Genomic DNA, 16,442 nt, shown 5'->3' on the forward strand with positions numbered 1-16,442 from the left:
GGTAGTAATCAACAGATTAAAGGCTTTAGATTTCCTGTGGGGGGAGATGAAGGTGTCGACGTCCACAGACGATATTTTATTTTTGCTGATGGACCCGGTACACACTCTCCCTCATGTGCTCAAGGAGTTAGAGATGTTTAGTTCCCTGACTAACTTCAAGATTAATGTACACAAATGTGAAATATTGGGCCTGTACATCCCAAAAGAGCATAGGACACAGATAGTTAGTTCATATGGTTTTCGGTGGCTCTCCACAAGTACATATCTGGGAGTCTACTTTACCCCCTCTATAGCAGGTTTATACAAAGCTAACTACTTACCCCTCATTGTTCGTATAAAGACAGACCACTGAAAATGGTACCGATCGGAGATAAACGGAAGTGACGTGTCAGGAATGCTCTCCCGATACGTCCTTTCCTTTCACGAGCGGAACCAATGAGCAGAGCCCCAGTGGAACCAATACGCACGGGCATGATCTATACACTAAAACTGATTCAGTAAGCTAAATTTGTTTTGGTACCTATATTATCCCTTTAATTCCTGGATAATGGCAGCTTGTGTCCCTACCTAAGGCTTTGACTGCCCTTCCTCGTCTCACCCCTTCTGCTAGATGCCCCTCTAGACAGCACAGGTCACTGACTCTGATGGCTCTGGCGGCTCAGACCCTGCTGCAATAGATACTGAAAAGGATAGAGTGCCTACACCAGCAAGAGCAAAGACCTGACCACTTCTACACCACGGTCTCATGATGACTCTGAGGAGAGGAGACCGAGCTGATTATGTGTTGCTAGATGTATACGCTGGGTACACAGATGAGGGCTCTACCCTTCCAGCTGCTGATGTTGTAATACTCCCATTTTGTGCGAGAGTTGTTTGTTGGTAACAAAGTTCAGTCATTGTTCAAGAATGTCTTTGCAAAAGCCTGTTTTTACCCTAAGGCTGGACAGCAGTCGAGATTCCACCAGTTCCACCTTCCAAGGCAATATACCCTTATTCTCTGTGCTGTCTACCTCTCAACACCTATTGTAACCATATAGCTCCTTGTTGTGGTATCCCCGGGAATCTGTCTCAAGCTCACCACAGGTAAACACTCTTTGACTTTATACTTTTTTCATTGGCAGACAAAATTTTTACCTCAGTGGTGCTCCCTCATTTGGAATCGTTCAGTCCCCCAGACTGTGACTGGCTATGTTACAGATTCCAACTGTTTCCTCTTGTTCAGGCCTCTTGCACCGATGCGCATCTTAAACACGCAGAACTTCAAAAGCTCTTGGAAAAAGCTAACTAGCCAGTGCATGTTCCTTCTGTGGTTTATCAGCAATATATTTCTGCTGTGCAAGAAGATGGGAGATGTTGTGTTTGTGACCTTGCACTACATCAAGATATAGGGCATTCACCTTTTCAAGCTCTGTCTCGTTGGGTTTTCCAAAACCCAAAATTAAGCCTTTGTGTGACGTTGTGATTTACTCCATTATATATCTGGATGTAATTCTTCTGTTGGTTCAGCATCTGGGCTCTCTTCGACAGTAAACAACCTATCTGGTTCAAATACTACAAAATCTGAGTTTTGTCCTCAAGAAAAAGTCAGCCTCTGTACCATCAGTCTTGGAACCATCCCACTCAGTCCAATTCCTATACTTCGACGTAAAGTCCCAGACAGCTACCCTCTGTCTTCCAGCTCTCACAATTCAAGCGATAAAGGAGACATGCATCAGAATGTGGTTCCCCTCCAAAGTTGGCCAGGATTATAAGCCTCCTGTCATCCTCCATCCATGTCCTCTACATTACTAGGCGAGTTCTCCACATGCAGATGCTCATCAGTCAGCAGCTGCCTGTCACGGCTCCCGGTCCCTCTGCCAGTGTGGCTGCACAAAAACTAAACAGCCATGCCGACAGAGATGTTTCAGACTTACCTTGGTCCTGGCGGGCAGCTGCCCGGTCTCCCTCCGTTCTGGTCCACAGCCGGCGCGACATTTTTAGGAACGCCGGCTGATATGGTTCGTGCTTTTATAAGAAACTTACCTTCGCCCACATCAAAGATGGCGCCAACGTGCATGTGACGTCACATCATAGACGCACATTCACGTTTTCCAGTCAGAGACAGCTAATTTACAGCCTAAGGAGGGTTATTTACACCCAAATTACCTTTTTATCTGTGCCCTGTCGTGGTTTCCACTACCTAGTTATCCAAGAGTGTGTTCCTGGTCGTTTTTATTCTAGTATTTGACTTCCCTGATTTCTGGTATCCTTGACTTTTGGCTTTCTCCATCATTGTGTCTCTTCCTGTGTCCCTGACCTCGGCAAGTATTTTGACTATCCTCAGGTACGTCTAAGGTCCGGTTAAATGTTATCCTTAGTCCTAGGTGTGATACTATTCTGTGTACTGGATCAACAGTAATCCTGACACTGCCATCTTATGACCAGATGGAGCCATTGCTATTGTCCCACTTTGGCCTTGCAGAAGTTAGTTTGTCCACACTGAATACCCTTTCAAAGAGAATACAAGAGGACATAATGGAATATAACCTGCTTCCACTTCAAACTCTTAAGACGTTCAAACTGTCGGCCTGGTGGCTTCAGCAGCAGATCCTGTTTTCAAACTTTTTTCAACTTTTGAGGTTGCTTATGGCAAACTTTGATGTTAAACAAAAGATGGTAACATTACATTATACATGAGTGAATAAATTATTTGCTGCAGCTTATTTTCCTTACAATAAAGTTTACAATTACGATGCCTCTTGTAAAATATTAAACCTGCATGCAATCTCCAGGTTACAATTGTACAGTAATAAGAATCGTTATTGTAATAATGAAATCATACTTTGTTCATAGATAATGGAGCTACCCCCTTTCCAGTTACATTTATCCACAATGATTTGCTAAATTTCTTCATTTTCATCACGTGATTAACTTATGCTTCCCACTGCTAGGCAAGGCATTTGCCCACTGGGTAGAGACATGCACATCTATGCTTACATTTGAAAAAAAAAAAAGGAATGCTGTCATGTGCTTGACTAAATATACGACAAATACTAGCCGAGTAGGAGTTTCGGGGTGAAGTTCAGCACTCCAATTACACATAATGAAATGGAGAGGATTGGCTGATTAGCGTTAGCGCCATTGTTATGTAGGCTGAGCTCAATAGAGGGATATGCAAATGCTTGGAACAAACACAGAGCCGTTAAAACGTTTTTTGTTTTTTATTTTAATGTAATTTGCACATTTTATGAATTAACTAAATAATGCATAATAAAATGGGGTCAGCATTAAAGAGTGTACATTTTACCAAACAAAATTAGCCAATGATACTTCAAGAAAACGTTGTTTCTAGTTGATACAGATCTTCACATACTGGAATGTAGTTTTGTTTTTTAAAGCTCTTCAGAATTATTGTACGAGATCAGGGCTTCATGGACCAAGTTATTTTTTATTTTTAAGCCTTTGGTGGTTTCCAGCCCCCCAGACCAATTTCTAGATGCTTTGCAAGAGCCAATGTTAAGTGATCATTGTAGTGAGAGGCAATAAGTTGTATTCCTAAAGGCAGTCCAGTCTCACTAAGCCCCAAAGGGCACTGAGTGACAGGAAATCCCAAAATATTGAATATCCCTGGAGGAAAAGCATAAATAAATATTTAACAACATTATTTTTCTTTTTTTAAACTATTCTAATTAGCCACATAAATAAGACAAGAAAAACAAAAATAAACAGTGGTGCACTAGAAATCATGTTTAAAGGGACACTATAGTCACCAACACACCTTTAGCTTAATGAAGCAGTTTTGGTGTAAAGATCATGTTCCTGCAGTCTCAAGGCTCATTTATCTGCAATTTAGGAGTTAAATCACTTTGTTTATGCAGCCCTAACGACACCTTCCTGCATGTGACTTACATAGCCTTCCTAAACACTTTCTGTAAATAGTCATCTTATGTTTACACTTCCTTTATTGCATGTTCTGTTGAATTGAGAGTTCCTATTCTCCTGCTCGGTTAATAGCTTGATAGACCATGTAGGAGCTTCATGTATGTAATTAAAGTTCAATTTACAGAGCAGGAGATACAAACTTATAAAGTAAGTTACAACTGATTAAAAATGAAACCATTTTGTTTTCATGCAGGCTGTGTCAGTCACAGCCAGGCTAGGTGTGGCTAGGGCTGCATAAAGAGAAACAACTGTGATTTAACTCCTAAATGGCAGAGAATCGAGCAGTGAAACTTCAGAGACATGATCTATGCACTAAAACTGCTTCATTAAGCTAACACTGTTTTGGTGACTACAGTGTCCCCTTAATAAAAACTTCTCCTCAAAATCAAATCTGTAAATAATATAAAAATATAATACTGCAGACCATCCAATTATAAATAATAATAATAATGTAGTTAAGAAAATATTTATTTATATGGGGTTGCCACTCACATTTACCAGAGCCTATTTTACCCTGGCTCTGTGATTTTATGGCTTCACTTGAGAGGGGTATATCCCACACCTTGCACACAGCTCCAGTATAGTGTTTTGGCTTTAGGATCTTTTACTGGGGGAGATAGACACCAGGACCCAATGGTGATATATCCACACACAATACTAATTTATAGAAAATATATTTACCTCTACAAATAATGGGAAAACCAAAAATAGTTTTTTTAAATGAGGACAGTTTGAGTTTTTTTTTTCTTTTTTTACATAGAGGGACAGCATCCCATTAGATAACCATTTAGAATTTTGAGGGGGCATCTACCGGTAAAATATACACAAATAAGCAGCTATTAATGTGTCATACTACTAACATATTTTAACATAAATAATGTTATAAGTTCCAATATGTAGGTAAAACCTAAACACAGGTACACATCCATTTTGAGCAACATATTAAGAACATTAGGAGAAATTTTAAGGAATATCCATTATCCGCTCATTTTTTTTTTTAAAGCAACACAATGGAGATCAATATCAATTAACTTTTGGATTGAAAAAGTGAATAGGAATTGGAGGGGAAGGATTAGGATAAGAAGCTGTCATGGCAAGAGAGGAGGTGGAAACTAAAAACTATTTCCCCAATGGGTTTAAAGGGATACTAAAGTGACAAGAATACAAAGCTGTATGCCTGGCACTATAGCTCAGTTTGCCTCCCCTCTCCCTCATGCCCCGCCCTCTGCAGTAAATAAAGGGTTGAAATTCCTTTATTTACTTACCTGATCCCAGCTTAGTGCTGCAATGTAAACATTGTGGTTTCTCTGGAACTGCAATCTTTAACGTTGCAGCAATAGGTGCAAAAGGGACACTGCCCTGAATGACACAAAGAGCTGAAGGGTGCCTTAAAGGGACACTATAGTCACCTGAACAACTTTAGCTTAATGAAGCAGTTTTGGTCTATAGAACATGCCCTTGCAGCCTCACTGCTCAATCATCTGCCATTTAGAAGTTCAATCCTTTTGTTTATGAACCCTAGTCACACCTCCCTGCATGTGACTTGCACAGCCTTCCATAAACACTTCCTGTAAAGAGAGCCCTATTTAGGCTTTCTTTATTGCAAGTTCTGTTTAATTAAGATTTTCTTATCCTCTGCTATGTTAATAGCTTGCAAGACCCTGCAAGAGCCTCCTGTATGTGATTAAAGTTCAATTTAGAGATTGAGATACAATTATTTAAGGTAAATTACATCTGTTTGAAAGTGAAACCAGTTTTTTTTTTCATGCAAGCTCTGTCAATCATTGCCAGGGGAGGTGTGGCTAGGGCTGCATCAACAGAAATAAAGTGATTTAACTCCTAAATGACAGTGAATTGAGCAGTGAAATTGCAGGGGAATGATCTATACACTAAAACTGCTTTATTTAGCTAAAGTAATTTAGGTGACTATAGTGTTCCTTTAAGTGTTTTTGCTTTTGGAGTATTAGGGTACTAATGGCTTTTACAAATGTTGCAATGCCTCTCCATTCAGCACATAGCAATACTGGGGTGCATAATTAGTTCCTTATCTCATCTCTATTTAGCATTTACCCTCTGATATTCCTTTTCAACTTTTAAGATCCATTCTCTAAATCACCCAGAAGTATCCTACTTAGGGGTGCAGTTTATTGTTTAAATATGGAAAGGCTGCTGAATATGAGAGCAGTGATAAACGTTATATGTCTAGAGCAGGCATTTCAGGCTCTGGCTGCCACACATTGCTGAATTACAACTCCCATGATTCTCTGGACATCTATTGCACTCAAAGAATTCAAGGAGTAGTAGGCCTTCAACATCTGGGAGATCAGAGTTTAAGATCCCTATTCTAGAGTAGCAGTTTGTCTACCCTTGTTATTGTAGCCTGCAAGTATAGAGCTGCAATCATTCTAGCCACACATCTGATTTTTATCATTGGGTTATTTACTAAACACTACATTTGAGCAAATTCCATCATAATTGCAAAACTGAGGCTAAAATATCCAAGGTGTGATTATAGCCGAGTTGGAGAATGTTTATAAACATAAAGCAATTCTATAACTAAAGCTAGGTGCAGTTTTTATGTTTTTTCATATTGTATAAAAAAGATGCAATTATATGCCAAATTAATAAAACGTGCTTAATAATGGTGCCAAATAATGGATGATGTAATAATGTGTTTGAGATGTTCCTTTTTTTGACTTACAAGGCACTACTAAACTTACCTGTATATGCAAAGTTGAAAGGCATAGCGATTGGTTCATGGTGTCGAGGTGCAATTTTTGGATGTGAAGGATAAATCAGTATTCCATCATCTCCCAATAAGGAACCAATTTCTTCTTTTAGTTGTTTTGCCTTCTGTGCCATCCTCTCATTTGCACCAGTATTCACCGTGGCCAACTTTTCAGTAAGGCAAAGACCTGTACGATGAAAAGAAAGATAGTAGTAACTACTATGCTATCAAATATGGTAATACCATTCCCACACATAGTGAGATCAACTTTCTTCTTAGAGAAAGTTGGCATCAACTGTACCAACAAGTGTATCAAACAAAATGTCAAAATCACATGGCATTGGAGTGTATGGTAACGATATTGCTCAGTCCATTGTATTTAAGGGAACAATCCAATGTTAGTAATTGTCATCACAATCCAAGTTTCATCCAATATGATTTAGTATAAAATAAAATGAGCACCTATGAAAAAGGATGAGCCCATAAAAGTCACTCACATATTCAAAACAAGTTAAAACAAAGGATACACAGAGCCATGTAGAAAATAAAGGTTTGTGATACGTTATTAATATGATTAGAATACAAGGTATCGATTTAAGATATATCATAGAGTCTTTACTAGATCCAAGGTCGTTATTCCTGAAATCAATATTTAAGAGCGTTTGAGAAAGCCAAATTCATTGAATAGAATGCTTAGTCTGAACGGGTTGTCCGAAAAAAGTAGTGTGTACGTGGGGCTGAAGCCGATGTCAATACCTTCTGGTCAAACCAAGGAATAAGCATGGGTCTTACTATAGTAAGAGCTATATTCCTGGCACTATAGCTTCCTCCTTCTCCCCCTCCCTTCCAGCAGTTAATAAAGGGTTAAAAACCCTCATCCCAGTGCTGATGTCCCACGGCGCTGGGTTGCACCTCCTCTGATGACCCTCGACAAGCAAGCGCTAATGCACATGCGTGGAGAGTGCCCTGCACGCACTAGGCCTCCCCATAAGAAAACACTAAATCAATGCTTTCCTATGGGGAAATAGCTGAAACTGGATGTCCTCATGTAGAGCGCAAAAACATCGAGTGTCAGTTACCTGACAAAAAGTCTGTTAGGATCCAGGAAGCGCCTCCAGTGGCTGACTGGTAGACAGCCATTGGAGCCAGACTTAGTGTTGCAATGTGAACATTGCAGTTTCTCAGGACTAAGTGCAATAGGGACAGTGCACCCAGACTACTTTGTTGAGCTGAAGTGGTCTTGGTGCATATAGTGTCCCTATAAGTTATTGCTGACATTGGGTGCGCTCATTTCAGAGGGTTTCTCCAGACCATCTCCTGAAGGAAGCTATATAATCCTTCACCTACTGTTTGCCTTGTACAAGTTGGGTTAGGGCAGTTTCGGCTGTGGTAGTTGTATCACTATGGTTGCAGGCTTCAATAAACATATATAGGTTCTCTGTTAAGGGATCTTTAGTAAACAACAAATTGTTAGCCCATTTGTAAGGATCACCATGGAGCAACTTGATTGTGGTGTGAGCCTTTGTGGAGTTAGAAAGATAAGTAACTCCACAAAGTACGAGAGAAGAGTAACTGACATATACTGACATAACTGACATACACTGCATAGCATGTAGAGGATTTTAGTTGGGCTTGGAAGTCTAATTGCTTAACGTGCAACCCTTGGATTGTTTGGGCAAAACCGCTAAGCCTTTCATTTATGTGTTCCAGGGATTGGGATATGATATTACTATCCATTTTACATTGGGCTTGATTATTTTGTCACATCAGTCACAATCTATGTTTCACCCAACTTGGTTTAGTATAGAATAGAATGAGCACATATGAAAACTCATATGAGCCAGTAAATACCCCTCTTTTATATGTTCAAAAGAAGTTTAAACAAAAGGGTTTTTATGGCTCCAAATAGAAAATATAGGCTTGTAATAAGTGTAACTTTTATTAACATGACTAGAATTCAAGATATCAAATAAAAAATAAACAACCAAAATCATAAAACTTTTAACGGGTCTGAGGTCATAATTACTTAAATCATTATTAAAAGAGCGTGAGAGTAGTAGGCCTGTTGAAAAAAAATTGCAAGTAAGAACTGTTCGGACTGATCTGAACAGATTGTAACAAGGTGGGCTCTATACACACTTAAAGAACGCACGATCAGTGGATTTAAATTCTCTCCACTACCTGATATCGGCATTTACCGATAGGAATGCAGTGACGCCATTTTGGCTTCGTTTGCGTTCCACAATGGAACGCATAGATCACCACTCTATTAAACGCTGCGTCAATTCCGGTGTGACGCGTGCGTTCCAATAGTGGTTACAGGAAACAGGAAATTATATCTGTAGTACACCAGGAGATAATTACTACTAATAGACTGCCTATATAAACTAATGTAACCAGGACTTAACCCACACTTCTGAAGAAGCCTCCACAGGTGAAACGCGTAAAGTGGGACTCTTTTAGCCCCTTAAGACCGGAGGGCGTACTATTACGCCCTATTTTAAGCGGCTCTAAACGCCGCCGGGTATAATAGTTCGCCCTCCTTTTTTTTTTTTTTTTTTTTTAAACTTACCCGGTCGCCGGTGATCGTGGTTGGGGGGACTCCTCCTGGGGGCCCCCTGGCCATGTGAGAGTGAGGTCCTTGCGAGGACCTCACAATCACATGGCTGGGTTAGCTGGCTGAGGCATTGCCAGCAGGGGGACTAACTGTAATGACAGTTAGTCTCCCTGCTGGCTGGAAATCAAATAAAATGAAAGTTAATCAGTGTAGAAAAAAAAAATAATATACTTAGATCATATATATATATATATATATATATATATATATAAAATATATATATATATATATATATATATATACACACACATACACTGTCTAGGTGTATTTTACTATTAATATATATATAATTATATATATATATTTATTAATATCAAATTACATGTAGACTGATACTGATTAAATATATATATATAATTATTGTTATATATATTTATATATAATATTAAAAAAATATGTAAATACGTTAAAAAATAAAATTAAAAAAATAATTAAAAATAAATAATTAAATATATAGATGTGTGTTACTTCGTTCTAACTGTATTGTGATATTAATATATATATATATATTTATATCAAAATACACATAGAACGAAATAATATATATATATCTATATACATAAATATATACGTATATATCACTATATATATACCTATATATAAATAAAATATTTAATTTTTTTTATATATATATATATATATATATATATATATATATATATATATATACACACACACACACATACTTATTTATATACATATATTACTTCTACACATATATTTATGTAATATTTTTACATAATTAGGTATCTTAATTAATTACAATTAGCGGGACCTGCCTGACAACCCATGCCGAAAGTAAAGGGAATTTAATTTGCTAGCACTATATTTAACCCTATAACTTTTCAAGACACCATAAAACCTGTACATGGGGGGTACTGTTCTACTCGGGAGACTTCCCTGAACACAAATATTAGTGTTTCAAAACAGTAAAATGTATTACAACGATGATATCGCCAGTAAAAGTGACGTTTTTTGCATTTTTCACGCACAAACAACACTTACGCGGACGATATTATTGCTGCGATACTTTTTACTGTTTTGAAACACAGATATTTGTGTTCAGCGAAGTCTCCCGAGTACAACAGTACCCCTCATGTACAGGTTTTATGGTGTTTTCAAAAGTTACAGCGTCAAATATAAGCCTTGTGTTTCATTTTTTCCACATTAAAATTCGCCAGATTGGTTATGTTGCCTTTGAGACCCTATGGTAGCCCAAGAATGAAAATTACCCCCTATGATGGCATACCATTTGCAATAGTAGACAACCCAAGGTATTGCAAACGGGGTATGTCCAGTCTTTTTTAGTAGCCACTTAGTCACACACAAACAAATACGAACGCTAACTTTGGCCAGTGTTTGTGACCAAATGGCTACTAAAAAAGACTGGACATACCCCATTTGCAATACCTTGGGTTGCTACTATTGCAAATGGTATGCCATTATGGGTGTAAATTTTATTCCTGGGCTACTATACAGTCCCAAAGGCAATGTAACCAATCTGGCGAATTTCAATTTCAATTGTAACGTGTGTAACTTCCCAAAACACCATAAAACCTGTACATAGGGGGTACTGTTTTACACGTGAGACTTTGCTGAAAACAAATATGTGTATTTGATTGCAGTAAAAGCAAGCAGTATTATGACATTGACAGTTAAAATGTCATGTAGAACTAAAAAAATAACAAGATTTCTTATTTTCTCCCATTTATTTCATATTAAATTATGTTTCATAGCTAAATATTTGATATTAAATGAAAGCCATGTTTCCCCTGAATACAATGATATATAATAAGGGGGGTGCATTTAATATGAAAGAGGTGAATTATGGTTGGACAGACATATAGCGCAAATGCCAGGTTTTGTTTACGTTTTCTTTTGTTCACAACGTGTACATTTGGCTCACTCCTTAAGGGGTTAAAGATACTCTACACAGATTTGTATTATTTTTGTTAATTAATGGTACATTTTTAATTTTTTAAAATTTACTCTATACCTTCGATTTTTTATTTGCTGGTTACCATCATATTCCCAGGTGGGGATTATACCACCCATGCTGTATACACTAGCGCAAGTTCTGCTCTAGTAAATGTGAGTACATTACTTTATTTTCTTTTTAATATCTATAAGTACTTACTTCACTATTGGATTATTTTTCCATGTCTTTTTATATATGACCTGCATACTGCACTTTGCCTGAGACTACCAAGACGCCAATTTCTGCATATATCCTTAGACGGGGATTGTTCCGTCTATGCTTACTAACAGCTGAGCTCTAAATTAGCTCTGGCAAATGTGAGTGATACCATATAAGAGTACTTAAACACTCACTCACTGAATATAGCATATTGCACTATTATTTCTTTGTGTCCTTTTGTTTTTTAGATCAATTGTATATATAACACCACTAAAGACTTGTGTACCTATACGATTTTTAATTATACTGTTTGGGGCGCGGTATCCTCCCTTTTCTCTATACTTTCTCACAAGGTCGGGAATCCTTGTATTGGTTACTGCTGCCCAACATCATCCCAAGTTTATTACTATAGTGAGCGCCTATTCCTTTTTCTTATAAAATATCTTTAATTGAATGCGGAGAGAGTTTGCCAGCCTCCATCTCAAGCCAAAGGGGATGGTCATGCTCTTGATTGAATTTCAGCGCCATCGCTGCATTAGTTGTGTAATCATAATGAATAAAATCCGGCAAACCCACACCCCCGCCAACCCTGAGCTTTTAAAGTATGGATAATGTAATCCTAGATGGTGTTTTAGTCCAGATAAGTTTCAAGAGAGCAGAATGTACCTTTCGAAAAAAAGGTAAAGGTATCGAAAGGGGGATGGCTCTAAGAAAACATAACATTTTAGGAAGGAGAGTAATTTTCACCGAATTAACCCTACCTAACCATGAAATTTCCAGACTACACAATCTCTCAAGATCGTTCCTAAAGTCGGACCAGAGCTTACCCAGGTTATAAGAATGCATCTTGGACAAGTTCTTGCATAGGTTAATGCCCAGATAAGAGATATAAGAGTCCCTCCTATCGAAGTCCAACCGACCTTTCAAAGTTTCTAAATCAAACCAGGGTATGTAGAAAGAGAGCTTGAGTTTTGGCTGTATTCAATTTATAGAGCAGAATTCCTGCAGAATCGACATCAACCGAGTTGGGGAAGTCATTGGGTTTTTAAGCGCTAACATGATTTCTGAAAAATTGCTAATTTTATGTTTCTTAACCCCCTACTGCAATACCTCCAACATCTGCACTGCAGCATATCATCTCAGCCAGGGGCTCCATTGCCAGCACGTATAGGAGTGGAGACAATGGGCACCCCTGTCTGGTGCCATTGGACAATGAAAATTTTTCAGAAACAAAACCAGTCGCAGGTACTCTGGCAGTTGGGTGACAGTATAGTGCAAACACAGCCCTGGTGAAGGGGTCTGGGATGTTAAAGTGTGACAGAACTTCCCTCATGTAATCCCAATGGATCCTATCGATCGCCTTCTCCACATTCAAAGAGAGGAGCAAAGAAGGTGTGCGATTTAAGATGATTAATTAAATTGATGAAACGCCTGGTGCCATCTGTATCAAATATTCTATACAAGGCCTTTTGATTTTTACGCCCAAGATGCATTATCTAGCACTTATTCACATTAAATGTCAGTTGCCACAGTTCTGACCATTTTTCTAGTTTACCTAAATAATTTGCCATTTGGCTTATCCCTCCTGGAACATCAACCCTGTTGCAAATCATAGTATTACTTGTATCACTTTCACTTTCAAATGTGGGGTTTCAACAGGGTATTCAAGCAATGGTTAACCAACTAGCAGCATCTAGTGGTAAAATAATAATACAGCATGTTAATTCTGTATGGACAGTACATTCTGATTACACAGTACTAGAGGTACAGGGGATTTTCTCCATAGTAATACAGTATGTGTATTTGGTTATTTATTACACAAACAACGTTTGGATTTCGGCAATTACAGGATTATATTCAATCCATTTCTCATATATTATTTAAGTGGTTTATGGGATTGTGTAAAAAATATATATTTTTCTTCTTTATCAAAGTTTTTCAAATAATACAACAAGCTCATCATATTATTACATTACACAATTGGATATTTTTTCTTAAGCAATCATTACACATTACAGTAATCATTCTAAGAATGATTACCCAACGCAACGACATTTTCATATGTCCATGGTCCTGAAAGGAATTCTACTCATTTTCCTTAAAACAAGGGAAGACTCCCAAGGTGCCCAAATCTTCAGATATAATTCTAACTGGTTAGTCGTTACATAAAATCCTTTCTTCATTTGAAATTAATAGTTATTTTTTTTAATTAATGAAATTAATAGTTAATTTGATTTAAATTTTTTGCCCATTATTGTTGCCCTTGTCCTTGATGTTTCCAATTTCTAGGTAAACTGATTTTAAATGCAAGCAGAATATGTAACAGTAGATGTAGTAATAATTTTTCCCATATAGGCAAACTGATATAAAAGAGGAGGAGCTTGGTGGTCAAGTTGAGATCAAGTCCAAATATTATTTTATAAAGTGCATTCAGTTTAAATTAGAGGTAATCTAATTAGCTACATTCCCACCATATGTGATCATGGTACTTAGCATTAGCATTATTGCATCTCCAGCATTGGTCGGAATAGTTTTTGTTCATTTTATTTAGACAGAACCATATGGAATTATCCAGTGGATACTTTGTTTAACTAATTTTATACTACTTCTCCATTCCTGGATTTCAAAGGTTGTTTTTTATGTTGGATTCCCATTTAATCTGGGATGCTTTTTTGGTAAAGGCTTCAAAACAACAGAGAAGACAGATTTTTTAAACTGCCGCAATGTTTCTAAAATTTTTATCGAAATAAAAAAAAAAATATTTTGAAGACCGCCAGAAGTTGCATATAATTACATTCATATCATTAAAATGAGTGATCTTCACATCCAAATAATCTATTGCTGAATGGTCCTGTTTAAAATTATATGAAAATCTAAGATAAATAATTTCACAAGGTTGTTACCCATTTGTCATTATTTGCGTCAACCATACTAGAGGGAAACTATAGTGCCAGGGAAACAAAGTTGTTTTCCTGGCACTATAGCTCCCAATAGTGCCATAGTGCCCCCTCCCACCGTTGTGCAGATGGAATTAAAAACCCCTGGTTTAGGCTCTGCCTCCGCTCCTCCACCACAGACGTTATTCAATGCTTTCCTATGGGATTTCGGGTGACTCTCGATGTCCTCATGCATAGTGTGAGGACATCAAGCGTCAGGCGACCAAAAATCGTCCTACGGCACGGAAGTCCCTCTAGTGGCTGTCTGCCAGGTGGAGTTAACCCTGGCAGGTAATTATTGCAGTTTATTAAAAACTACAATAATTACCACTGCAGGGTTAAGGGGCCCAGGACACTGCAACCAGACCACTTCAATGAGCTGAAGTGGTCTGGGTGCCTGTAGTGTCACTTAGAATAATAAATTATAAAGAAATTGACTCAAGTGGATTCACCAGGGTCAAGAGGGCATCATTTGCAAAAAAAGGTGATTTTATGCTCAGTTGAGTTTGCTTTAAACCCCTGTACCTCCATTGATTATCTAATTAGAGCAGCCAAAGGCTCCAATGACAATATATATATAGCAGTGCTACCAAGGGGCAGCCTTGGTGGATTCCATTTTTAATACAAAACTAATCAGACATCAGTCCCAATCATTTATCCACGCAAAAGAATATGAATATAGAATTCTTATGTTGTGGCCAATATTCCCCACCAGGCCAATGTGCTTTAAAACCATGTTCATAATCCTCCTGTACATTATATCAAAGGTCTTTATGGCATCAAGTGCCAAAAATGCTACTATGATATTCTTTTTGCTAACTCTATGGACAAGGTTCAAGACCTTGGGCCCTGCTGCCCTCAACTATTAATGTTTTCCCCCCATGGGTCCAGGTGCAGCCAGGGGCCCGCACACTAAGAAGGCCCACAGGGTGGCCGATGCAGGAGCCCGGTCGTGCACTGGGGCCCTTTAACCCCTTAAGGACCAAACCTCTGGAATAAAAGGGAATCATGACCAGGGAAGGCACCCTTCAAGGTTGGAAACGGGAGGTAGGTTTAAAAGTGTAAATTGTGTATATGTGTGAATGTCTCTGTGTGTGTGTGTGTGTGTGTGTGTGTCAGGATGTCTGTCAGTGTGTGTGAGTATGTCTGTCCATCATTGTGTGTCAGTATGTCTGTGTGTCAGTATGTCTGTCAGTGTGAGTGTATGTGTCAGTATGTATGTTAGTGTCAGCATGTCTGTCAGTGTGTGTCAGTATGTCTGTCAAGGTATGTGTCTGTGTGTGTGCGTGTGTCCTTATGTCTGTCAGTATGTCTGTGTATGTCAATATATCGGTCAGTGAATATGTGTGTCATTATGTTTGTATGTGAGTCTATGTATCAGTATGTCTGTCAGTTTATAGGTTTGTGTAAGTATGTCTTGCACCTCTCTACCTTGGTTCCCCCACTGGGTTAGGGTTAAATGTGTGATTACATGCCAGGGAGTGGGGGCAGGTGGAGGAGGCAGGGTCCAAGGTGCCCAAGAAAATGCTTTGCCCCAGGTACTATTAATATTATAGATAGCTCTTCTAATTCCTTCCTTATTTTTGGAAGTTTTCTTTTAGAGAGAAAACATTTTACTTTTTTTTGTTTATAACTAATAATTTTCTGTTTAAATGCTGTCTTAATTGATTCAATTCTAAAATGAAATTATCATCCAAGTTGTTTTTAATGTACTTTTTCTATATTTGACAAGTTTATATATAATTATTGTAAATTTTTACCTTTTGTTCCTTTAATGAATGAGCGCTCTTTAATATATAGATCTCTCATTATACAGTTAAATGTTGCCCACAGCGTAATATCTCATATATATGGCTCTCTGTGCCTCACTGAATAATACATTCAAATTATTTTCAGACTTTATTACATTGTATTTAACTTCCAACTGAATCTAATCTTTTAATATTATTTTTTATTTCCATAATTAAAGGTGCGTGGTCAGACAACATTATTGGGCCAGTCCTAATGATTTCTTACCAGTGGCTAAAAGTGATTTCTGATTAGAAATACATCTATTCGAGAGTATGATTGTTGGGTATTAGAATAATAATAATCTATTTGTGA

General features: G+C 37.8%; 1 protein-coding gene across 1 annotated transcript in view; it reads right to left on the bottom strand.

Annotated features, from left to right (window-relative positions):
- Positions 1-3,191: 3,191 nt before the first annotated feature.
- Positions 3,192-16,442, bottom strand: part of FAAH2 (fatty acid amide hydrolase 2) — a 178,502-nt gene continuing 165,251 nt past the window's right edge. Inside the window, exons 9-10 of the mRNA XM_063432421.1 lie at positions 6,642-6,836; positions 3,192-3,606 (exon numbers count right to left, since the gene is read on the bottom strand). Of these exons, the coding sequence (XP_063288491.1) occupies positions 3,434-3,606; positions 6,642-6,836 (368 nt within the window). The 3' untranslated portion in view covers positions 3,192-3,433. The remainder of the gene's footprint in view (positions 3,607-6,641; positions 6,837-16,442) is intronic.

Source organism: Pelobates fuscus, chromosome 9 (genome assembly GCF_036172605.1).
Source record: "Pelobates fuscus isolate aPelFus1 chromosome 9, aPelFus1.pri, whole genome shotgun sequence".
Classification (NCBI taxonomy): Eukaryota; Metazoa; Chordata; class Amphibia; order Anura; family Pelobatidae; genus Pelobates; species Pelobates fuscus.